General features: G+C 41.1%; 1 protein-coding gene across 3 annotated transcripts in view; it reads right to left on the bottom strand.

Moving 5' to 3' along the window:
* DGKH (diacylglycerol kinase eta) overlaps nucleotides 1-26308 on the bottom strand; it is a 152452-nt gene extending 126144 nt beyond the window's left edge. For all 3 annotated transcript variants that reach the window (XM_069880709.1, XM_069880728.1, XM_069880719.1), the window contains exon 1: nucleotides 26085-26308. In XM_069880709.1, coding sequence (XP_069736810.1) covers nucleotides 26085-26246 — 162 coding nt within the window. In that variant the 5' untranslated portion in view covers nucleotides 26247-26308. The remainder of the gene's footprint in view (nucleotides 1-26084) is intronic.
* Between the last annotated feature and the right edge of the window lie 592 nt (nucleotides 26309-26900).

The following is a 26900-nucleotide window of genomic DNA, read 5'->3' as shown; positions in this document are numbered from 1 at the left end:
ACTTTTTTTCTTGCATCTCAGAACTGTTCAGATTTATACAAGCAGAACTGAACCTTCTCGTCAAGACTGATTATTCTATCAAGAGCCCAAAATAAGGACATATACTGTGAATTAAATTAACAACAGAATTCAAGATACTGGAATCCTCTCCACTGCCAAAACCCTACTTTATTTTGATGGAAATTCTAACCTCATCCTTGCTCAAGTGACAGAGTAGGATGGCAGATATACCAGGCCTTTATACAAATTTCAATGCTTGGGTTAAATGAAGCAGAAAGATTGGACTTTATTCCCCTTCCCACACAATTCATGCTCTACAAACAATTGGTTTTCACCTCCTGGTGCAGTGAAGGTCTGTCCCAACTTGCTCAGTTGTAACAAGCAACACCGGTAGGGCAGATCATGTTTTTCCCTCTTACTCATTCCATCTAGTCTTCCGCCCTTTCAACATAATATATTTACTTTTTTACTATTTTTTTTTCACAATCTTATTTCAAAACAGATTGTTTCTTCTCTATCTGACCTTCTTTTATTAGACTTAATAATCCCAGAAAATACTTTTTAGCACAAGTGGGCAGGAGATGTTGCATCTAGATGAGAACTTTGCTTGGACAGAAAAAAAGAAGGATAATAAATGGTATTAAAGTATTTGCTCTGATGGTGCAAACTCCAGTCACTCTACTGGAGATTCTCAGTTTAAGTTCACCACCAGGCTGAGACAGCATGGAAGTGATAGATAGGCAGACATAGCCAAGAATCCCTAAGCAAACATCCCAGCTTCTTTCTCACTTGGTTCTGCTTCCCGATTTTTTCCCAATTATTTCTGAACCAGATCAAGTTCACCACATGGGCTGCACAATCCTCCCTCTTCCTTTCCTCATTTCCTTTCTAGTTTTAGACTAATAGAGTGACATCGTTCCCCTCCTTTGTTAAAAGGTTGTGTTTATCCCCACTTTAACATAATTCTTTTTTTTTCCTTCACAAAATTAATCTCCAGCACACTCAACGGAAGTTTTCCACATGTTCTACTTGGATGGTTGTGTATTAGTTAGTGGGTACTATTTTTAGCTGTTTTGCCTTACTTTACAGTTTATTTCCTTAAATAGCAATCTGGATATCGACATAGAACTACGCTGAAGAAAAAGAAAACATATTCCCTGTTTCACACACATTTAGGGCCATGGAATTTTAAGTTTATAAACAGGAATATCTGGACTGAGAAAGGAGCAAAATTCAGCATCATATGTAAGGTTAAACTAGGAGTTTTGGTTATCATGACTTAGCAATTCAGGAAGATTTTTTTCATGCAAAATCAATCCATTTAATTTTAGATATTTTTTTTAACAATGGAGCTGCAGCAGCTGCTAAAGAATTTACTGGCAATATTAATTATACTATAAGCTTTATTCTAAATCCTCTCTAATGTTGAAGCACCTCAACTGAGGTGGACAGGATCTCCCTCTGGAGGCCTTCAGAGGCATCTTCCTCTCTCCTGACAAGGTAGGAAACCCCATTGGGTTTCACAACAGGTTGGTTCCTGTATTCAGACTCAACCTGAAGATGCTCGCTCTCTCGTTCGCCTTCCTGATCACCCATATACTGACCTGCATTTCACCTCCCTGTCAACTATGCTGATGCAACCTCAATCATTAAATGACTGAGGTAAAAAACAGAATCGTTTTCTTTTTAAAAAGTTCTTTTCAGCCCAGATTGTGCCAAAAATCTCATTTATAGAGCGAATCATAAAACCGCACCGGTGTTACAAAAAGAATCAAATAGTAACATCAAAAAAAAAAAAAAAAGCCACAGAAACAGATGACTGTGGGAGGCATAAATTTCTAACAGGGGTTCATCTCTGAATGGCAATACCAATGGTGAATAGAATCAGGACAGCTTCACCATAGTGGCAGTTTGAGTGTGAAACACTGTAATAAAGACATAAACAAAAAAAAGCTCTGCAAAAGTTCACTTCAAACCAGAGGACAGTGCAATTCTCAGCCCAAACCAGGGAAAACCAGCAAGCTTTATCATTATAGTATCCTGTTCAGGGAGGCTGAGATGAGGGAAAACCAGATGGTATTTTCAAATGTTATCAAGTCATGTTAACACTGGCATAACTTTTTGCAAAGCAGACATACCAAACACAGGACTAGGTGGAGCTTCCATCGTGTAGTGGAGCTTGCTGGGTTTTGTAGCTCTGATGCATGTTTGAATTAAACAAATCCCCCTCTCGCAAACAATGCAATGCATTTACCTGTGCACTATTTTGATGGGTTCATTTCAGGTTGTACCCTTCTTTTCCTTACCAACATTTTCACTGTACATCCTAGTAAGCTGATCTCTCAAAACCACCTACACCCAGTGACAAACCCTTGCACTTAATCTACCTTAATCTTTGAGAAATTGGTCATTATATATATGATAATATATAACAAAACGGGACAATATGCAATAACCCCCTTCTCCTGCAGGGATACTTCTGTGCTGCGAGTAAATTCCAGAACAATCACATCAACTCCAAATAGGCTTCCAATTTTTAAAGAACTTCTTATAGAACGTCTTCAGTGGGAAAATAACTTAGCCAAGACTGAGACTGGATTTTTTTTTTCTTCTTTGACTTAATTTTAAGTTTAGTTTTTTACAGCTTTTCACTGGAAACATGTAATTAAATGAAGAATAAAAAAAAAAAAGATGTTTTTTGTGATATCCAGAGTACACTTTTGCTTCATAGCAATGCAGACAGTGCAATATGGACTATAACAGAAACATCAATATATCAAGCCTATTGAATTATTTAATATTATACAATGCTAAAAGTTGTCACTTCCTAGGCACATTTAAAAATAACTCCAGTAAAAGAAGAAAGCAGCCGTGTGTTCAACAGGCAACTGTTATCATGCTTCTTTGTGCTTTGAAAAAAGTATTTTAAACTAACAATTCATCTACTAGTACATATCAGTAAGTACTTAGCAACATGATATAATGCTCTCCTCAATAGGTTCCAATACTTGCTTCTTCAATGTCAAGTACACAGTTACATTAATAAAGTAAAATTCCCAACTACCTGTATTTGGAGTAAAAAGCTTCAAGAGGAAGCTGATGATCTAGCTGTTGCCAAATTGTATATTTAAAAATGGACATTGTAATTAGAAAAATTAGTATGAAAACAGTCACAAAGTGCTTAGCATTTCTCCTGTAATAAGTCATTATGCAACATTTTACACTAAGTGTTCATAACTAATCACTTTCATCTTCACAGAAACGAGAATCAAAATAAAAATACGATAATATTTTTGTAACTCCAGCAACAAGAGAAAATCATAAGTTTCATTCCTACATGGCAATATTCTGGATCTTTGCTATTGTCAGTGAATGTGAAATGTTTGACAAGAAAAGATTATGAGAAAGGGGGAAATATGGTCTCAAGTAAGTGACATCAATATACCTCAAAGTAAAGAAAATTTAAAAAGAGAGGTGTTCCGTGGAAGAAGCAGGTATCCACTGCATATTATTAAAACAAACCAGTTACAGGTAACAGCATATATTACAAAGAGAGAGTGACAGCTGTAGATTAATTAAAAAAATATTTTTAAAAAATGAAAATTTAATTTAAAATAAAGCATAAATAGAAACAAGACCAGACGGAGCTGATAAATGCTGAAACTAACCTGATTTCCTCCAATATACTGAATATTAAAAAACAAATCTATTTTAGAGGAAATTCTGATCACTGCACAAGTTTATTAAACTTAAACACTACTGCAGAAATTAGCTCACTTAAAATCCATCATTCTTAGACACATTTTCCTTTACATAGAAACCTGGTTTTACAGAAACACACTCATAGTTCAGAGACTTAATTTTCTTAGAATACTTACTGCTTCACTGATTCTCTACAACTATGTCTTCCACAAAACCCAGGCTCTAGACCAACTCTTACTTCCCTGGAGTTTCCTCACAAATCTGCTAAAGACAAGATTTCCAGTATGTACTGTGGCTATTCAGCCTTGCAGGATTTTTATATGCCACTGCCCTCAGACAGATTTATTACTCCTCACATAATCTAATATAGAAAGATTCCATCCGATTGGCTAAACTCCACAGCGAAATGTTGCTATATAAAGCAATACTTTAAGCTTCCCATTCGGGATGTTCCATGAACACGACACTTTGAAGGAAAAGAAAATTTCCATCTACGAGTGAATAGAAAGCTACACTCCAAACGTTTTCAGCTGTTTGAGATATTTTTAAACATCTGCGTTTCTTATCAGCATCAGCGCAGCTCAAACTGGAGAGAAACGTGAGACTGAACCAGTGGGGAGCTCAAAGGAAGGAGAAGCCACTCCTGCTCCTCCTTGCAGTCTACCCAGGGTCAGGTAAGAGATGGGGACTATAAAGAAAAGAAACAAAACACAAAAAAGAAAGCTCTCTTCCTCACCTCCCATCACGTTTCATGTTCACACAAAAGCCTTCTTGCAATGGATGACCTCTAGTCTATGGGTAACTTAAGGGCTGAAATATGAAAGGCACAAGTGATACAGGTGGGAACCCAAAATACAGAACCGGGAATAGAGAGGGGCAGAAAGATACAATGGAGGTGGATGCAAAGGCTCAGGTGATTGAATACAAAAGCACTGGAGTGAAGAATGGGGAAGAAAAAGCATGCAAGAAACATGAAGAAGTGGAAATAGCAGGACCTTTACTGAACAAAACCTCTCTGCCTCCCAAGGTCACCTCAAGCAGTTGACACCCGACACTTTGACTCGGTTACACATTCTAAAAACTTCTACTAAAACCTTTAACTAACAAGTATATTTAAAAGGAATTTTTCCATGCCTCAAACAGCAGTTGACCAAATCAACCTTCTAATGAAGAATAATCAATTCTTTATATTCTAGTACCAAAGAGCTGCACTTGCCTTTGTTCTTATTAAACATACCTCATCTACACATATTATCTACTTACCTATCCATAAGGGAAGTGAAATGGCTCAGGTGTACATTACAAGGCGCATTTTCCCTGTTTTGCAAGCATCCTTTTTTCATGCCTATTCTAAAGTGTGTGCACCTCTGCAAGAGTCAGCTGAGCTCCTAAGTCTTGTGTAAATTCAATCCACCAATATACTTAGCGAATGAAAAAACATTTCTCTTTGCCATGCTACTTTGATTCATAAATTCCATAAAGATATTAACAAAATCAATCCTGAAACGCTTGACACCTCGTATTTCTATGCGGCAGTCTTAAAACTGGCAGAACTGCCCTACTGAAAATCATTTTCATGTACTGGAAAGAGTCATGGGAAGATTAGATCTGTGAGATTTGCCTTGAACAGCAAGTGAAACCATGAGCATTTGTGAGTGAACTGGTTTTGCTATGAAATACACAGCTACTTTGTTCAGGTTCTTATTTAACCTGCTCTTCTAAGGTAATTAAAGCAGCATTTCACTAGGCAACCTAAATGCTAGATAGGACTTGGGAACTCCCTTCCCTCCTGAGTATCAACACAGTCATGGTTTTGGGAGGACAGCATATATTCTCCAACTACCTGGAGAAATCAGGTATATTACACCAGAACAGAAGGAATGTACTCTATTGCTATATTGTGCATCGCAATGGCTAATGCACATCTGAAAACTAAACTACTGGGACAAGAGAGAAGAAAAACGGTTAATATCTTGCAACAACAGTGAACCACGCCACCAGGCTCCATTTTTAAGTCCCATTGTCACATGGATAAAGTAAAATGAGGGGGAAATGGAACTAATTGCTTTGGAGAGGGACCTTTTTCTTTCTACTGGCTATAAAGGGAGTTTGGGTGACAAGGTTTGAGCAACCACTAACCTTGGTATTGGTGAAATGAAGTGAAAGAAATCCCACCTTACCTACTCCTTTCAGAGGTTATAAAAAAGATTACATTCACAATACGAAAGCTAAATTTCCCTCTATTATCCTGTTAGCTGTATGCATTGCACTGTTTTTATGCAAAACAATTTGGTTTGGCAAAGTTTTTTAATTAATATTTCAGATAGCTTTTCTGACAATCTATTTTCACCTCAAAAAGCACTAGTTTTAAATTCAGACTGATGGTTAAAAGCATTTCAGACGACAGATATCGTCTGTGTTTATTTGCATGATAAAGCAGCTTCTCAAAGGCAAAGCATGATAAATGGAGTATGAATTCGCTAACGAAAGAGATATTTGTATTTGTGAAATCGTAAATATTCAAAAGTAATTCTTCAAAGATTATTTGAGAAATGCTGCATGGACACAACATGTGGACAATGTGAATCTAATTAGCAAGAAGATCTAGCTAGAAAATTATATTGATATCAAAAAATAAAGTTCCCTTTCCCTCAAATAAACCCCTATAGTTTAGACTCTTTTTCCATGTTGCCTGTAACAAAACACATGAGCATCAATCCATTATTACCAGACACTTTTCCAGATACATCTGCTGTACCTCAACTCTGAAGTTTATTAGTTCGTGCCTTTATTAGAGAAGCCCAAGAGTAGCCAGGTAAATAGAACGTAGCTCATTAGTGGTTCTGAACAAAACACACACTAATTCAGTGTTGCACCATGCAAAGTGAATGGAATTAGAAAAAGCAATTTTAGATAATGAAATTTTAAATACTTTATATTCTATTAAGTTGCCTCCAGACTCCATCGGAAAAAAGACAGACAGACAGAATCACCTACAGAGTTAATTATCCCTCCTTTAAATCTTCCTAGTGAAATAGCATGTTCGACTGATAAATTGATTCACCAAACTAATACTGAGGTTTAAAATGAAGAAGTTGATTGAACTACTGAATTATGACCACATACATTTTTTTTTCTGAGAAACTTATGATACCGGCTTTTACAAAGTTGTTGGACATGAGAGCTACAAAGTGTAAAAAGAAGTATATATAAATATATACATATAAAGGTGGTGCAAATGTTAAAAATATGCATCTTATTTCAAGATCCCCCCATGAGCTTTTATTGCCACCCAGTCCCTGCAACCATTGACACATTCACTGGGAAAAAATGCTGGGTGCTGCCAAGGCATACTGTTTATTGGCCTAGAGACCAAGCACTCAAATGAGTAGTTCCATCAGGTATGCATTCAGCATAAACCAAACATCACTCACAATGAAATGACGTAACAAATGTAAAAGCAAAAAGAAAAAGAAGCTGTGAAAGAGAAGCCGGTGCAGCACTCCCAATAGTGAGGATGGCAGGAGATTTCTAGGACACTAACTGTAGTCACAGCAATAAAATACCAATTGCTGAGCCTGCTGCTGTTTCTTGAATTTTTTCTTGAATTCTTTTGGCACTGTCAGGGGTTGGCTGGCACCCTCTGGACAGGTGCAGGAACACCATGGCCAATGCCCATCCAACCCTGCTGACCAACTGCGGCAGGTGCTGCCCATCAGTTCCAGCCCCCTGGCGAAAAAGAGAAGGTGACCCCCCAGCCACGTCATCCATAGCAGAGAAACAGAGAGAAACCTTCAGTGCCCAACAAATGCTCAGCAAATGTGCTGCATCCAAAGGTCATTCTTCAGCGTCACCTTCTTGAAAACTCACCAACAGTTTCTGTACATCCTTTTCTTCTGGTTAAACACACACAGTAAGAAAAAATGTCTGCGGATGCATAACCAAGACTGAAAGCACAAACCCCACAGTAAAGAACTACTTCAGAAACTGAGAAGCAAGCTTGCAAAAAGCATACCCAGTTCTTACCCACACATAACAAAACATCTGGCTTCATCTGCCACCTTTGTTTGTAAAATCTAAGTCTTCTTAGAGGTAGATATGCTCATGTAACAGAGGCAATCTTTTTTTAATTGGTTTTCCAATCAATTGGCTTCCTAGGCTTTCCTCATTTCCTGCAAAGATGAAAGGGCTATATTCTCTGTCATATCTAGATTTTTCTCGGAATAAGCACTTCCATTTACTTCATTCTCTAAAGTCACAAGAAGCTGTTCCCAGGAGAGGATTAAAGCTTCAAGGTTTGGATCACTAGGGCAGATCTACTGAGGTCTTTCACTGGGAGTGTAGGAGCTCAAAACAAAACAGAAATCATCCTAACACCCTTCCCAGCCAGAACTCCTTTCATCTTTCTCCTATCAAGCCACTCAGAAACTTTGCAGTGAAGCTGGGAAGACCCCTCACGCACATTTGGTTACCTCTGGCCTTCCCAAGGGCTTCTATCTTGCTTCTTGCTTCTCTCAAAAGTCACCAGATAAGCCAGGCTTCTCCTTGCTCTGACAGGAAAACAAGATGGTTCTTCCCAGTAGTGGCTCTGTAACAGCCTTTTCAAACATGTTTTTCTATATTTTGTAGAACAGTTTCTCTCTAGAAAGGATCCATGTGGTCTTTAGGGATTCCAAAGTTTGTCACAGCTGGTCCCTCTTGCTTGGGAATGGATAAGCTTTTAATCTTAGCCTCAACAGCTATAAACTGAGATTTGGTGGCATGAAGAGCTATTAACCAGCCAGCCTCCACCTTCTTTCCCTTTAGGTGGGCACAGCAAAAAGCACCAAACAACTCTGATCCCTGGAACTAATACTTTGATTATAACATATAATATACCTATAAATAGTGAAATTTTCACTGCCAAGTGAAACATTTAAAAACTTTTCACACAAATTTCCCCTAACTACCTACAGTGTTAGAGACCAAGCCTCTGCTTTGGATCAGCAGTTCTCAGTGCTTTCCTCAATGGAAAGTGCTTTTCAGAAGCCCTTCTGGGGCTTCTAAGAAGTCTCTCCTTTCATATCTTTCTGTCACTTCTATGGGTCTCGTGTCCTGCAAATTCCCAAAAGCTATAAGGTACCAATTCCCCCTCTCTCCTTGACAGAGAGCAAGAGGCAGAAAATGGCAAGCAAGCTGTCTTCTACCCCATTTCCCACACTCCGGTTCATCCGAATTAAAAACAGACAACTTTTGTACAGGTAACTACAAATAAATCAATTTAACTACTACCATCTGTCATAAAGTTTCTTGTCTCCTAAAGCAACAAATGATGTGAAAACTTCATACAAGGTATAGCTGGCTCTTCTTAGATGTCCAGAAACTACTTGTGAGAACAGAACAGAGAGTGTCCAGAAGAGGCTTTAAGAGGATGTCAAGTCTCCCAAAGCAATAAGCCTTGTACTTTCATTTTCACATCAATCAAAATCTCAGCTCCTAAGAAATCACTGCTTTTTAGCAGCCTACATATTAGCAGGATGTATATATTGGGCTCCTTGAATTCAGATTTCTGTTTAAGAGAAAATAAAGTTACCCAGACCCTTTGTTTTATTCCCCAACTTCTGCTCAGTTCATGATAAGAGACTGCTTTAAATACCACCAGATTTTTAAGAGCATTTAGTATCAACAACTCCCATTTAGGCATGTAAATAAGCTACTTTGGATCTGCTGGATGCTGAGTGCTCCTTAAGAGCTGTCCCAGCTACTACTTCTGTACTACAAGTTCTTCACTTCAAGTTCTACACTTGATGTCCCACTCACTGGGTTTAAAGATGACATTGAAAGACAGTGCACTACTCAGGAGTAACTTTGATTGTTAGGCACACAGGGGGAATAGTTCCGCCATTGTACAGAAATACATTCCATAATTCATAATATACTCTTCCTCACATCTCTCAAGTGTTTAAATTACACACTTTGCACAGATGTCAATTCTGAAAATAAAATTAACTTCCCAAGTGCCCTCATTTTTCAAACACGCCCAATTCATCCTAGATCATAGCAGGTGATCAGGAAACAGAGACTCACTCTTCTCACTGCACATGGATACCTGCACTTTAATTTTGCTTTCTGATACTTTCTTGATGCTATAACACTTCGGTGGGGCCATTATTGAATGGCTGAAGGGAATATGCCATGATTAAAATTGCACAGCTTTTGCTTCCAGGCCTTTCATTAGGAAGGTAAGAATTTATATTCTTCTGAAAACTAAAGAGGAGGCACGGACATTCCCAGTTGTTGTCATGGATACAGCTGCTGAGAAAAATGTCATTGTACCCCTGCAGATAAATGCATGTGCCAACAGCTTGGAATACACGCTGGTAAAACCACCACAGATGTTAAACCTTCGCATGTGGCCATGAGGTTCCTCTTGAAACGTGCACTAAATAAATAAAACAAAACAAAACAAACAAAAAAAACAGAAGAGAAGTTATTTTTAAACATAAAGGTTATGGCATGAAGGAAGAAAAGGCTAGGCAGTTTAAAAAAAAAATCTGGCACTTTCATGGTTGATGATGTCATGGAGGAAAAAATATTATGGAACAATAGCATGAGTAAAGGATATCAAGTGTCAGCCCAACTTCGAGTTATCTGCATTTTGTCAGTGTGTGTTATAACAGTACTGTTAATTACAATAACTGTATTTCTTGGGTCAATGGACAATTTAAAAAACAAACAAATAAAAAAAAGGGCGGGGGGCAACCAGCACACACTGGAAAATTTTGAACCAGGGAGGCTCTGATCCTGTTTGGACCATCTCATAGTGTAGGCATTTTTACTTGGAATAGGTTACGTTGAATCTCTTTCCACTTCAGCTTTACATTAACTATTTACTGGGGACACAGATCACAAAAAATGAAGAGGATGAAAACAGATGATTCTTCCCAGTACTATCTTCCATATCCACTGATCTCAGTCCTTGAATGAAACAAGGATCCTTTCGGAGTTTCGCCTCACATGGCTTAATGGTATTTCATTGCGCTGTGCAGGTGGGAAAAAGCAAATACTATCTGTAGAGAGAACAGGCAAGGCTTCAGATTCTTCTCTCCTGATGAAGTGGAAGCACACAACTCGCTCCTCTTCCTCACGAAATCCTTCATATAATGTGCTCCTAAATAAGTACAAAGAGAAGCGGAGGCAGGCTACTCTGGGGCAATTATTACCTTAAGCAAGCAAGCAAAGCAAGGGCTGGTCAGGATGTGGAAAGGTGAGTTTGATGGTGAGGCAAATGAAAACAAACAAGAAGAGAGGAGGTGCAAAATGAAGACATCACCCCAAATTGAGAAAATAATTCACTACTGTGTGAAGACCAAAGAAATAAGGAAGCAGAACTGGGCACCCTGTTATAAATCTCTCCTCGTAAGTATTTTGGGACAGGCCTAAACAATACAATGACGTGTTTTGCAGAGATATGTGAGCTATCGCTAAATGAAGCGCACTGGAACTGGAAGCGAGATAACCACTTTAGCATGATGTAACACCCCATCTAATTAGCTCCGTTAGGAACAAAGTCCGAGAGGGCTGCACTGGATCCAGAAGGAAAGCAAGTTCATTTAGGGCTAGCTAGGGTGCCTCAGTACAGAACTGCTGTCCTCCAGACAGACACCTTCTCAATTTATCAGCTGGAGATGTAAAGCATGATACAATAAAAATTATTGTAATTATCATTATCGTCATCACAAATTCACTGGAAAAGTAGTTGCCAAGTACATACTGTAAAGAAGAAAAGTGAGAACATAATTACACCCAAAAATGTCGGGGTTTTTACAAGAGCTGGAAGGGAATTCCTGTTTGACACGTGGGCAGGCAGAGCACGGATCCTGCCTTAGCACAGGTTCTTACACTGCAGCTTTCACAACAGGTCATGATGTTTATCCCCACCAAGAAATTAGCTGTTGTTTGGCATTCTGACATATCTGATCATCACTAGGGCCCAGCACCCTGCCCTGATGTCCACTGTAACACAAGTCCTTTGAAGCTATCCTGATGTTTTACAAAGGAAAAGCCATAAGAATAAAAAACAACTTTAAAACAGCGTACTTGCTCATGGCAGCCATCCATCCCCTGTTCCCACCACTGTAACCAACAGACCTCACAGGCATTTGACATAATGGCTAAGCGGTATGCAACTTGACTAAGGAAAAAAATTAAAAGGCATTTTAAACAAGTGTTCAATAAAGTTGATAGCACATGTCTCAGCTCAGGAGTTATAACTTTCTCCCCAGGAAATAAAACATTTTCCGAAGAATCCCCAAAGAAAAAAAGAAAGAATCTGGCCTTTCCAGTTTAACAAACAGGCTTTAAAATATAAGTTCATGTCATAAGTACAGATAAATGTGGCACGAGAATACACATTTCAGAACACATGTGCCTTGCAAAATGAAAAATGAAAATTTCATAATAGTTACAGACGGGCTTCCAGCACCTGCATCAACATCCCAGTCCTTTGATCCCACTTGCATCCTATGCCTTCTACCCTTGACTAGCAGACAATTGGGGGAATAAATGTTTTTAAATTAAAATGGGTTCTTATCTTCAGAAGACATACAAGGCTTAAAAAATCATCATCTCACTCCCAAAAGAGGGAGAGGGTTAGCTGGATTTTTAAGAAGACAGGCAGTCATGTTTTACTATTTAGACTCCAACAGCAGCATAAATTTATGGGTAGACTCCAACCTGAAGAGAAATAAGAAAAACAAAAAAATAGAATGCCTCAGGAACCACAGATTGCAGAAAATAACGAAGAATTTCATAGGTTGAACGCTGTCCTCTAGGCAACATTCTCCCTTTTAAGGTGCACCCACAGAATAAGTACATCCCATAATCATCACCAGCTTCCAGGAGGAGGGCTATTACAAAGCCATTATGACAGGCAACACTTGACATGGTGCTAGAGATGGAACCCACAGGTGACCTTCCTGGCCAAGCCACCCCATGATATTTCTAGCTGCCAGCACAATCTACAGGCACTCAAATCCCATTTCTTGTTTGCTATAGACTTCCTCAGTGTGATCTACTTACTATGAACACATAGAAGGTTCAGTGTGCCCTAAGCATAGCGTGCAAAGCCCTAAAATCACACACACACTCTCTCCTACTCCAGAAATACTCTGCATTTCTTTACACCTGTTTCCCTGTCCAGAGCAGGAGCTTACACACAAGTGGATCAAGTACTACATCGTTCCTTGCTGATACACTTAATGTCCTCTCCTCCACTAAGCCTTCATCTAAGCCTCTGTTGGCTGTGCTGACACATAAGGACGTCACTGAAAGCGACAGCTGATGTAAGCATTCACTCAGATGTAGTTCCAGGTCTCCAGGACGTTGCCCAAAAAGCTGTTCCAAGTTACTTGACTGTTTGCAAACAATCCTCTGCTTTGATCTGGCTTCAGAATGAAGCTGTCCCACAAGTTACACTCCATTTAAACTGCACTGATGATATGTGCTGGCTGCCCTCTCCATCCTTTTCTCTTTTGTATGGCAGCTTTTAGGAACGCTAAGCATATCCATCCCACTGTCCAAACCCCAGCATGCTGACATTTCAAATTGTACTCCTCCCTATGCAACTCATGAAAATAACAAAGAAGATAAAAACCTCCCACCGATGCTCAGGCAGCTGCCTGCACCCAGCACAGGTTGCCAAGAGACTGCAATGATGAGCAGCATTTATTCTTGAATACTCCCAAATGAGCTTTCACTATATATTAACTCCAAGCAATAAAACATCAAGACCACATTCTTGTTTCAGTTTAGAATTAGTTTTTATAGCCAATATATAAAAGGAGATAGTTGTAAAAGACATGCTATGATGTTCTTAACTGGAACTATATAAACAGTGCTTCTATAATAGGCGCTACTCTGAACTTTGTCAGGGAACTGCCTGAACTTCAGGCTCCACGCCTGGCACTGCTTTTCCTGAATTTTACAGGTTTTTGCAGGTTTAAAGATGAGAATAACCAAGCTATATAGGGATATTTTCTTATCCTTATGGATAAGAAAAAAATCTGAGAATAAGCAATTTTCAAATAGCATGTACAGAAATTCCCCCGTAAGCTTCATTCCCTCGGGTAAAAATTAAGTGCAGATTCGGTTAAATTTAGCAGGCTCTAAAGAACAGAAAAACGCTGCCTATTATACCACTTAACAAGATACTGCAAGTGATTTTCAACCTTGCCATCTAAAAATAAGGTAACTTTGCAATTAAAACAAAAGCAACCATTAAATCTTAGGTGTCAGAACATTTTTTTTATTATTTATACCTGTCAGATGAATAATACTTTTATACAGCATACAGCTATCTAGAGAACAAAAGTTCTATGACATGTTTCTGAGACAGCAGTACTACAGCTCTGCACATACTCTTAGGCATTCATCACTGATCAAAGTTCTCAAGCAAAATTCAGTGCTACCAATCACTTCTCTGCCTATTATTTTTGTTATAACATCTTAGAATAAATTTCTTCTTGTATGTTACATCACATGCTTCCCCAGTGAACGAAACACAGAAGTGCTTTTTTTGAACACTGTGAAATTCTGCACACATCAAGAATCGGAGGTTTAGTGTTGCTCAACACCTCGGGGAGAAGAGTTGAAATCAGTATTTCTCCACTGCCACATCTGGTAATAAAACCAATTAGTGGTATTAGCAACAACCAATAAACTTTTAACTGGTCCAAGGTCAGGAAAAAGATAAGACCAAGCCTAAGCCCAAGCAAGAGACGTACAATCTCTCATCTAAACTGCACAGTTTGAGAAATTTTATCACCAATTCCATGCAAATTGTTTACCAGAGGGAAGGCATTAAAGTATAACCAGGACACGAAGGGTCAAGAAGGCTACATTTTATCAAGTCCCTGTGCCAAGCCTGCTTTGCTGCATTTAGATGGGTCCTGTTCTGTACCATGCTCGGGGCTTCCAAGTCATCTGTCACAACCTGCAGAGCATCTCTAGTGACGTGGGAAGAATGGTGAGGATGGTGCAGCCCTATCCAGACAGCCTTGACTGTATTTCAGTCAAACAGTGGGTCAAATGTGATGCAGAAGAACATCAGAAGCAAAAGAAAACATGAAAACAACTTAAGTTCTTCCAATTTCCCTTTGCAGGAAATTTTAGTTTAGTTCAGTTCCCAGTTCCCCTGAGTACCTCTTAAAACTTGAAAGCTAAAATTTTAACTAAAGCAGCATACAAATGGTCTTACGGCAAATAAATCACAGCTATAACAAGGAGACTATTTGAAATAGCAATTAGTCCAAGGAGGTTTAATTTAGAGAGCAGAGAAAGACTTTAGACCCTGATAAGGCACGACATGATTCCATGCCATTGATCTGCAATCATATAGCTTTATCTGTAATGCAAACAAAAAGTTATTAAGAATACTCCTAATTAGGTATAATAAGTGTACACTAGCACATAACTGAATCTATAAATAGAAAGTAACCACACTAGTTTACTCCTGCTCCATGTTATAGGATATGGGAGTGGGGCAGAAGAAAGGCACTTTCCTTTTCTAAGACCTTTCTTAAAGCTGCACCACCGAAAAGTAGTGATATTTTTGCTTGAGAGGGTATTTAACCAGGCCGTTAAAGACTGACAAATCCTCCTCAGCAGACACAGTTTATCCTTGACACTTGTGTAAAAGGAAGAGAATCTTAAGTTGAAATAAATCGGGAACCTTATTCTAAGGATCTGTAGGACATTCAGAGCATTCTGGGCAACCCAATGTTGCTCTGTAAATGTCTTTCCCCTTAGCACAGGAGTGGGACCAGATGACCTCTCCTAGACTCTTCAAATCGAAATTACTCTTACGATTTTGCAACAAACCCCATAAATACTTTTTTTTTTCCTAGAAAAAGCCTCTCTCTATAACCTCTTATACCTACACACAGTAATTTAAACTGTGGATTAGCTATAAATAACCTTGGTGTATATTTCAAAGAAAAGGTATAATCATCCCTAGCATAAAATTCAGCAGGAACTGAATGCTTCTTGCCCTGGCTGTGACTCGTTTTATTTTTTTTCTTTACTCAAATAGAAAAACATAAGACTTCTCAGTCATTTCCAACTCCCCACTGTGAAACGACCTCACAGGGACACAGGTTTATCACGGGCTCAAATAGTAATTTGAAATAGGAGTCCTTTGTAAAACTGTTGGCAGCAGATTCCTGGCTGACAAAGGGTGGTGAAGGCGTACAACCTGTGATGTTAACTCCTTTAATCTCCTCCCCAGTGGTGCACGGAGACCAAGTGAAAAACTGATTTTTTGTTTTTATTTTTAGCCCTGAACAGTGTAAGCAAAACAAAAACTTTCAGCGTTGGTTCACGTGCACAGAATTAGTGGTCTCTTTATGCAAGAAGTAAGATCATCTGAAGTTTACACATAATAACGACTATGGAAAAATACAATACTTAATGGAAACTGGAACAAAGATTGTGTATTCTTAAAAATTCACCTGGCAACATGAGGTAACATGAGATAATACACAAAAGCCCTGACGGGTTTTCAAGCATACAGCTTCACATTGCCACCACATTTAATAGCTTCCTTTTGACAAGAGCTCATCAGAAGTTCTGTACTTATTAGGATCTTCTTTTCCTTTGAAACGCTGAAGGAGCAGCAGAACAGAATTTTGTGATGCAGCATCAGGGCCACATATAGAAATCTCAAAACACTGTGAAGCCCAGAGTATTTTTTTTTTAATGTATTCTGTGAAATTACCAAGTAGGGCAAGGGAAAAAAACTTGTCATCTACCACAGAGGATACAAGCACAGATCTTAACTTGTGTAACTGCCTTTGAAAGTTTATTTGCCACTGAACTAGGGAAGGATGGAGATCTCAGGTAAAAATTTTACCTTGCCTGCATACAGCTTTGAGATACACTGACCACAATGTTCTCTCTACAAAATGTTAACCAGTACAGGTAAAAGTCCTTTCTTTGCTTCTTAAAGCTTGCCTGCTTCCAGAAGCAGCATACAAACGTGTATTAGCCTAGCATTCATTCATAGCCAAAAAACCAAGGTGCAACCAAGTTACATGAAGTTTTCTTAAATTCTGTTTTCCCCCTACAAAAGCATTATAATGCAGACTTCCAGGATACATGCAAAGTTTGCTTAAACAAGTACACTCACTCACGGGAAAGTAAAGAAAGTTTAACAACAGACAGGTGGCTCCTATTTGTTTTGCCTGTAATGAGAAGCTATGTAAATGAGAGAATTATTTTTTATTTCCTTAAAAGCTCTAGTTTAATCAGAAACATTGGCTCTTCATCTCACATAACCCACTCACACTAGCTCCTCACTGCAGACCTGCACCCTCTCAGCATTCTTCCCAGGCAGAATCCAAGCACTGTAAACACACAAGGTTAATATACAAAAGAAAGAATTACCGTTTACAGCATGAACACTACCATGCTCTTTCAGTGATGGGATCCTTGACTCACAAGCCCCTCTTACCCTTTGTGCTCTCTGGTTTTTTTCACTTTTACTTAAGCAGGCCACTGAACTGCCAACAGAGTTACTCTTGTGAAGCTCCCTGGGATATTAAGCAAAAAATTACAACAACAGCTGAAAAATCTGCAAAAAGGGTGCATAAGTTTTGAAGTCAGTAGCTTCTGAAGTCAGTATCTGCTCCCAAGATTGATCAGTACCAGTGAAGGAGGAGGCAATGCCAAGTGAAACCATTCAGAAGAGCAACCCTATATATCTGCACCCTCTCTAAGACTCCAAGCCCAACAAGCCTTTCGGCCTTTGGCAGCTTCTCTGTTTATGGGGATTATTAGAAGAAACCTTGCTAAGGCACAGGCTGAAAGAAAAAGGGATGTCACCCTGTTCCAATTCCTGAAGAAACCCTGACAGCAGCAGGCACAAGAGGGAGAGAACAAGAAGTACGATGTCTCTATGGGAGCATTAAAACAAACACAGAAGTATGTGCCCATCCTCACAATCAACAGGCAGCGTGCACAGGGAGGGAAGAAGTCCTTGCCCGATGGGTGGCCGGGACTGCCGGTTAGCCACCCCGATCATTTCTGGCATCCTTCGATGAGCCAGAGCAAGCCACCCTTCTCACCAAGAGCTGGGAAGGCACTGACCTCCCTCTCGCTCCAGAGCGTTACAGCGGCAATAAGGACTACCAGCTGTCAAACTGAAGCCAGTCAAACTCAGCTGCTAAATTTAAGCAACCACACAACAGGACATAACTGACCAAAGCAGCAGGACAACCCTTTAGATCCACTTAAATCTCCACAGGCATGAAAAACCTCAGCAGATCTTCCCAGCACGACACTATGCCAGAAGAGCAAAATGACACCAAGGGCCAGGTCAGCTCTCCTCAGCAAGCACATCCAGACAGACCCTGCCACGGGCTGGACACGCCACCTCCCAGCAGCTGCCCACAGAGGGGCTTGTGTTGCTTCCCACTCCCCAAATACATAGGGAGACTTGCCACCCACAAGCTACTACTCAGATTCAAAATGCTATTAAGGTTGCTAAGTGACAATAAAGTAGCACAATCTCACACCATTTGCAAATCCCAAACATTTAAAGGCAAGAAAATGAATGGTTACGATCACTGCAAAACTCACACCAACCGTATAATAAACAAATAAATTCTCATCAAGTGTAAAACCTCGTCGAATTCATTACAGTAATGCTAACTCTCCCAGGAACACAGCTCAGGCTTTTGTCATTATGCTTTCAGTATCTAAGCAGTGAAATATTTCTAAACAGGAATAAAAACAGCTAAAAACTTAGCTAGAAAAAAAAAATATTTGCTCTTTCTTCATAATTGTGCAATATATCAGGATAATTCCTACACAGTAAAAGTTTTAAGTCAACTACGTTTTGACTTCGTGTAAGGAATTTTTATGGCCCACATCCAACAAGCACTTAAGTGCCAGCTTAATTTTAAGAAGAAATTAATCATATAAAAGTGTACAGGACAACTGAAGTGTTTCAGTATGTGCTTAAATGCTTTACAAGAATAAGTCCCTTATTTCATTTTAAACAGCGTTTAATGCAGTGGTCTTATTTTTAGCATATCAATGAAATAATATTTATTTTAGATCAGCATTAAGCTTGTTTGCTGTTATAAATGCAACGTTTACAATAAGAACGAATGAGATTTCTTTTTATTATAATGTGAAGGATGCAAGTTACAGATGCCCCCAAGCTCGGCTGGGTATTTTTGCCATTCCTAGCAAATTGAGAGTTGTAGCTTGAACTTAGTATAACAGAACTATGGTTACCACGCTGTTACTTAGTAGTGTGCTCTCAGGTTTTTAAAAGAAGATCTTGGAGAACACAACTTAATTTTGGAGGCAGAAGGAGAAAGGATGAAACAGTAGTGCAAGAAGGCAGCAAATACAAAGGTGAAAGAATTAACTCTCTTAACAAAAGACAAAGTCCAGGTACCAAAGTATCAAACTGAAAATTAAAAAAGAAATTAAGAAAGTTAGCCATGCTGTCAATAACTTTATAACATCACATCCACGTATACTGCAAATAACTATATAGAATCTCAAAAACTTCAGAGCCAATCAGAACAAAGTACTGGTCTTGTGGCTTCTCTGCAAGTGAGCTATCTTCACCAGACACCAAACTATGTCTTAATCATCCCTATCAGAGGAAAACATCCAAATACCAGAATGACTACAGAAGCATTCTTTCTTTTATACCCAAACCTCTGTATTCTGAGCTTCAATGAATCCACAAACATGCATCACCATCTTGCTGCATTTCCACTTTGAGGTCTCCAGACTATATATGTTGCTCTGTAGATCCCTTAGCAGAAGCATGGTTGGTCGGAGTTCCAAGAATCGTAGAATTGTTAAGGTTGGAAAAGACCTCCAAGATCATCAAGTCCAACCACCAACACAACAGCACCATGAAAATGACAGTAACTTTGTTTTAGAAAATAGCCTTTTGGAGCATTCCAGAGCAAGAACATAGGCCTAGGTTGAATTTTAGTGTCTTCAGCTAGTCAAGAGGATTCAATACTTCTCCTCAGATAAAAGCTTTCTGATAATCAGAAAGACTACTCTTTTGATTGCTGTAATTCTGTGTATTACACTACAGATACCCAAACTAACTTGGCTAGTCTAGATAGTCACACAGTAGTCATACAGCAGTCATACAGCAGCTTTGCATCTTGGATTCTGATGTAACTGCTGGAAACAATTCAAAATGTCCATAAATTATCCATATAGCCTTACATGGGTAAAGACTCAGTTATAGAATAGTCCTTTCTTGTGCTCTGGCATGGCTGTTATTTGTCTTCAGGACTGTGCACGTGAAGTTCATAAGGCATCTCGGAAGGGATTCCTAGTTCTCATTTATCCTTTAAATAGTCATCTCTTCTTGTACTACTTAAAAAAAAAAGAGAAATTCCCTCTAAGCTACATAATAAGCTCAATGTGTTTCACCTGATCTTTTTGGCAGAAAAGTACTCCCCATTTCCTTGGAACAAAACACAAAATAATCAAAGTCTCTTATGTTAAAGATGACAGTGTGATTAGCTTGTCTTTTTTCACATTCACAGCTCACCAGCTAGCTAGGGGAGGGGCTACAAAAAATCATAATTGATGTTATCTTTCAACATAAAATAGCAATAATCCTTTAAAGGTTCTATAAAGAAAAAAACCAAAAAGAAACACTGAAAGCAATATTTCTTTGATGACCTGCTTGTAAATATCTACTGGAAAACATTACCAGCTCCTTCTTTGTGGTACTTAGCTAGCAATTTAAGCTTTGCCAATACATGCATCACTAAAATGCCTTAGCAGATTTCATTTCAGTTTTATACAAACATATGTCAGAATTTGGAGTGGTAATGACCACTGTGCCTTAAATAGTGTAACTCTTTCCATTCTAATCCTGCTCGCTTCTACGTAGTGCGTTCAGTACTTTTTAATTTTCCCAAACTATCATGTCTCGGCTGAAACGTTCCATTAATGGACCCTGTTTTGAAAGCTTAGGTAGAGATACAGCAGGTAAGAGAAGCAACAAATATTGCACACCATTTAATGCAAGAAACTGGTTTGCTTATCCAGGCATACTCTAGAACTGAGTAATATATATACGTATATATCTGAAACCTTAAATACATTGCTCTGTGCGTAAGTATGTGTGTCTGCACATATCAGGAGCATACACTGAACTGATCTGGAACATTTCTTAAAAAATAAGTTAAAGTCACCAGGACGCAGGGAAGGAATAAAATTTGCCAGACTTCACAACAGTTGTGAAAAAATGCTGGTGGAACATTTTACTAAGGATAAATACACAGTGCAACTAACTTAATCGCAGAGCGAAAACAATGGAAAATACAAATACTGAAGACAGATACCCTGTGGGACCCTTCAGTCTCTTTCACGGACACAGCTACATGCCCAGAAATTGTAGACGACTGCTATGCACTTGGTCACTTCTGCCCCATGCCATGTGAACACAACAATAAAGTTTAGTGACACATGCGTGTGACACTGCACTTGCAGAATAAATTGAAAATTACAACACATTTTGTAGATGTGCAGGTTCATAGAATCCTAATACATATAAAAGTTCTCTATTATGGTTAACTTTGCTACCACGGCATATTCCTGAGGACTTCTGTTGCATTAAAAAAAAAAATTAAAAAAAAAACCCCAGGTTTTCTTAAGCAGAAGGAATCAGCTGCTGCTTAGCTGAGTGAACCAGGAACTATCAAAGCTAGAAAAAGCAGCTTATATTGCTGAGAATTATGTTCGGGAAGTGTAACACTGGCATCAACCACAGCACTTTACATTTAGGTGAATTTATAAGCTATGGTAATCGGAGAGAAATGTATACCAGAAACAAACAGGAAGTGACTACTGGGACTTGGCACTGTCAAATGTCACCATATGGAAGAGGTTAGAAACTTTTTGAAGGCTCAGTTCCTAAATGGCTGGTGTTACCCACTAAGGCCAATAAAAACACAGTGGGGATCTTAATTTACTTTTATTACTCCATAATGATTTAGGATGTCTAAAAGAATATATTAATACCTCAGTTAAAATAATGCTAATAACTCTAAAAAACACTCTATCAACTATGCTAATTATAACACTCTTGTGCTTCTGAACATCTCCCACGTTATAGCAACTTCATCATTAACAAAAACCACTGGGGGTGAAGGAGAGGAAGAAGGCACTCTCCCAGGAACATTACAAGTTTATTTACCTCGTTCAATACACCGTATTTTCTTGCATTTCCTGATTTATACTTTCTGCTCCAGAACGTCTGCTTCATCCAAAAATAAACACAGGACAGATAGCTAATCGCAGGTTTGAGAGCCAAATACGTATCCAGCAGAGCTTTTCCATTAACTGCACATGGGCCCATTAAAGTAGGAAGACAGGTCAGCAATGAAAGTGCTATTCTCCATATCCACTTTTTAGCAGAGAGTACTCCAGACAAGAGCAGAAGTAGAACTGTGCTCATCTGACGACTCTATTTCCAAGCATCCAAGGACTATTTCATTTATTAATCTTGTGCTTATCCCCAGAATGAGGAGAATTTAAACAGAAAATGTGTCAGCTCTAATTTCAGCTTTCCTTCTCAACGGGTTCCAGCTATAAAGAACTGAAGCAAGATCTTTGTAAGGTATGTACTTCGCACCACAGTGATTAACTTTAAAGAAATTAGAAGTCAGCTGATGACAGGCAGAGTTTTGGGGCTGTAGACCCAAGAACTGAAGTCATCCCTTTCATTTAAGGAAAGGCACCAATGCTGCCTGTCTTAACCAACATCTTCAAAAGTTAAGAAGCCAAGTTTAAAGAAGACGCACACAGAACTTTCCACAACTTCGATTCCCAATATAGCACTGCTTGTACCTCAGCACATATGCCACTCCAAAACTGTCTGACTCGAGTTTTCCTCACAAAACCAAAATGTATATTCCAAAAATGTTTTTTTGCCATGACAATTTTATGTACTAAATATTCAGGTCGCCGAGAGCCAGGGGGAAATGCTGGGCAGGCATCATGAAGTCAAAAATTGCATCAGAACTCTCTGTTGGGGATTTTTGTCTTGCAACTGCTCAAACTTCACAGAGTACCTGCCACCTGTTCATTCCTTCAGGGAATGCATACAAGCTCCACAAATGCAACAGCTTCCCAGCTGAGGTTTAAGGATGCTGGCTTTAATATCATAACAGCGCTAATTAATTTTGGTCCTGACTTTCCGGAAGACACCAACTGGAGCAGTGTCACTTTGACCAAGTATGGGGCTTGATCAAACAGCTCCTAGGTACAAACAAGGTGTTGGCCCAAAATATAGTTTAGTCCTTAGTAGCACAGTTTGTTCTCCCCTCGTCAGGTCTGCAGACACTAAAACATGTTGATCTTTAAGTTTTCTGTTTGGGAAAACTAATAATGGCAATATTTTGACACAGACATGCCTTTAAAGTACTTAAAAAAAGAAAAAAGAGAGAGAGAGAGTAAGGAATACATGCACATATAAGAAAAACACATCCATAACAGAAGCTACATAGATGTCTGGCCCTATCACCAATCCATTTCTCAGTGATTTACTGCTGCAAAAGCAGCTCCACTGAAATCAAGCAAGCAGCGTGCAGAGGAAGTTGCTCTTCAGCGTGGGCTGGCAACGGTAAAACCGGACCACAGACTTCTAAGTAGAATTGTGAGCACATTATTAGCATATCACAAACAAGGAATCAACTTCAGTGTAATCACATCTGCCAAAGCAGTATTCCTTTCATCTTCCCATTCACCCTCTGCCCTTGGCCAAATACTTAATTGTTGTTATTTAGGAAGAAGAGGACAGAGTTTAAAAATGCCCTTTTGGGCACCACAGGTGTTAGAAATCTTCAGATTTACATTTGGGCTACTGAAAGGGGTTTACTCTTCTATATACACATTTCCTAAATCTTATTACACACACGTTAAAAAAAAAAAATCCACTCCTGAATGATTCTGTCTGCAAAGCATCACCATATGGTAGGTTTCACAAATGATCAACTGTACCAAAACATCTAAAAATAAAACCTTCCTTAAGTAAAATAAAAACAATTACCAGCAGAGACTTTTGGGTCTAGTTCCGAGCTAAGGAATCAATACCACATTGCTGAAACACTTCAAGTAAGTATATAAGCAACCCCCAGAGACAAATACCACAGCGTTAAACAGCCCACGAGCATCAACGATAAACGTAATATACATATTTTGGGTTCTTTCAAAACTCTATTCTTAGCTGTAAGACAAACCAAATCCATTTAACTAAAACCTTAGCTTACAAACACGTTCACTGAATAAGTGAAGCCTAAAAAAATCTAATTTGAATGAAAAGGACTAGCTGGGTAAAAGAGAAGCTCCCTGATGTTCTTTGCTTTAGTGGTTTCATGTAACCACTGATCACCAACTACCACAACAGCAAACATGCAACACCCTTAAACTAAAAGGGAGTTGTCTGTCTAAATATAGTTATTTTTAAATAATGCATCGTGAGTTATAAAATAAAGTGCTACTGAATTATTTAACATAGGTCTCATCTTCAACAAAGTTATATCACTTTTAATTAAACAGGAAGAAAGATGGTTATAATCGGGGTTGGATATTATTGTAAGCTGCAACCAATGAAGCAACATTTTATGACTACAATTAGGTCAGCAGTTTTTCATATATATATATATGATTCACAGAAATAGAACTGAGAGGCTAAGATAAGCAAAAGCATCAGCTATAGAGTTGTCTTAGAACATCGGGAGATCCCAGGTTTGCGTTCATTCACAGCCCTCAGATACGGAATATCCCACCAATCCTTAACAGTGAGTAAGAACTGGTTTGCATCTCATGCTCCCACACCTGTTTCAATAACATTCAAAATCCACACGCTTTCCTTACGCAAGTATCAACTAAGAGGGCAAACTCGCAATAGTCTTAAACCTGAAAGTTTGTGTAGGGCAATGTTTTTGGCACGATGCAACAGCTACACAGTATTTAAAACTGCAGTAACCCTTCAGCCAGGCCTAACATCTGCAAACGCAAAATTAACATTTAGCAATAAAATGGGATGACACATCACGTTTAGGAGGTCTCAGGAAAAAAACTGCTTTCCACCTCACGTAATGGGATAATGCTACTGTTCACCAACCAATGCTTTCTGTTCGAAGGTGACTGCCTTTTGGATGCAGCGTGTGAAGGGAAAGCTCAAGGGAAGAACAGCACCGATCCGACAGGACCGCACAGGCGGCTCCTTATGAACTTGAACGGGTGCTCTGTCATGAAAACACCACCACATGACCTATGGCGTAGAAATCAAACCCTAAGTCTGATCTGTCCGGGCCTGCAGGGAGTCACTTTGCCCCTCAAACCAGCTGCTTACAGCAAAATCCCAGATGCCGGTGTCGCTGCACCTACGGGCTCTCCCCAACAAGCGTTCCGTGCAGTCCTCATCGCCAAACACAGACCACGCTCTGTACAGAGCCAGGGCATCCTTCCACGCAGAAGGGAAGCCAGCTCCCATTATTTCTGTATGTTCAAATCCACGCTTGCTCAAGTTCTTTTTACAGGAAAAGACGCGATGCAAACGCACCATCCATCAAAAAGTTAATTCCACTTCGGCAGCCCGCGTCAGCCAAAAAAATACCAGCGTTAAGCTGAAATCCTGACAGCTGCTGTACGGATCCAGCACCTGGGAGTGAGGAGGCACCCAAGATTGCTCCGGTCCCGCTCCCGAAGCAGGGTCCCACGGGGCACCCCGGGCTCCTTGAGTGATGGAGAGGGAGATGGGGAAGGAGGAAAGCTGGGAAGGCAGGGCTGGCTGTGGCATCCAACGGGGCACCGAGAGTTCCCTGCGTGATGGAGAGGGAGATGGGGGGGCAGGAAAGTTGGGAAGGCAGGGCTGGCTGCAGCATCCTGCAGGGCATCGGGAGCTCCTTAGAGTGCTGGAGAGGAAGATGGGGAGGGAGGAAAGCTGCGAAGGCACAGCTGGCCGGGACATCCCACGGGGCACCGAGGGCTCCTTGCGCGATGGAGAGGGAGACGGGGAGGGAGAGAAGCTGGGAAGGGAGGGCTGGCCGGGGCATCCCCGCGGCCGCGGTGCCCGAGGAGGAGCAGCCGGGGCGGGCAGGCGGCTCCCCGGCAGCCGGCACCGCCGCCCCGGGGGGCTCTTCCTGCCGGCCGGGGACAGATGTGGACGCAACAGCTGGACGGGGAGGAGGGGAGAGGGAAGGAAGGAAGAGGCACGGCCGGCTCCCCTCCCCGCCCCGCCGCTCCCCGGGCGGGATGCGGCAGCCGGTCCCGCTCCGGGACGGGGGCGACGGAGAAACTCGCCCCGGGGACTCGCCGGGCGCCGCCGCCGCCGCCCTCACCTTGCTGCGGATCTGGCCCGAGGTGGACACTTTCCGGATGAGTTTCTGGGGGCCCTCGTGCTCCCCTTCGCTGTCCGACGACTCGTCCGGCGGCCCCGCGGCCGGGGCTTGGGGCTGCTGCGGGATCCCCGCGCCGCTCGCCGCCGCCTCGGCCCCGGCCATCTTCCCGGACTCCTGCCGAGAGAGAGAGAGCTCAGCCCGGCTCAGCCCGGGCAGCCGCCGCCGCTCCCCTCCCCGGGGAGGAGGAGGAGGAGGCGGCGCGGGAGGGTGGGGAAAGGGGCGGTGCGGGGGGAGGGCCGGGAGGGTGGGACGGAGCCGGCGGAGCGCAGCGCGCAGCCCTGACCCCGCCTGCCCCGCCCCGGCGGCGAGGGAGGGATGGGGGGCTCCGCCGGGGGAGCGGGGACCGGGCTGGGGCTGCTCATAGTGCTGGGGCTGCTGCAGCCGGTGCCGGTGGTCGGGGGTCGCCGCGCCGCAGGTGAGCCCCGGGGACAGTGCGAGGGGCGCACCTGCCCCAGGTGGGTGCGGAGGGCACCCCCCCAGACAGCCCCATTCAGCCCCGCTCGGGCACCCCGCGCTGTCCCCGCGGGGTTTGAAACGCCGGGAGACCGCGGCGGGACTGGGAAAGCCAAGCCCCGAACGCCGGGACGGCGGAACCGGGCGGCTGCGGGGGAGGGTGGCCCCTGTCCCGCTGTCCGGCACGGCTGGGGACCCCGGTGGCCCCCGCGGGATGCAGGATGCCCCGGGGGACCGGACGGGAGCATCCAGTGCAGCGGGTTCCTTCATCCACAGCTCGGTCAGTCCCGTGCTTCCCTTCAG

This window comes from Phaenicophaeus curvirostris, chromosome 1, assembly GCF_032191515.1.
Source record: "Phaenicophaeus curvirostris isolate KB17595 chromosome 1, BPBGC_Pcur_1.0, whole genome shotgun sequence".
NCBI classification, from domain to species: domain Eukaryota; kingdom Metazoa; phylum Chordata; class Aves; order Cuculiformes; family Cuculidae; genus Phaenicophaeus; species Phaenicophaeus curvirostris.
Note: the sequence above shows the minus strand (reverse complement) of the source record. Positions and strands in the feature narration are given on the sequence as shown.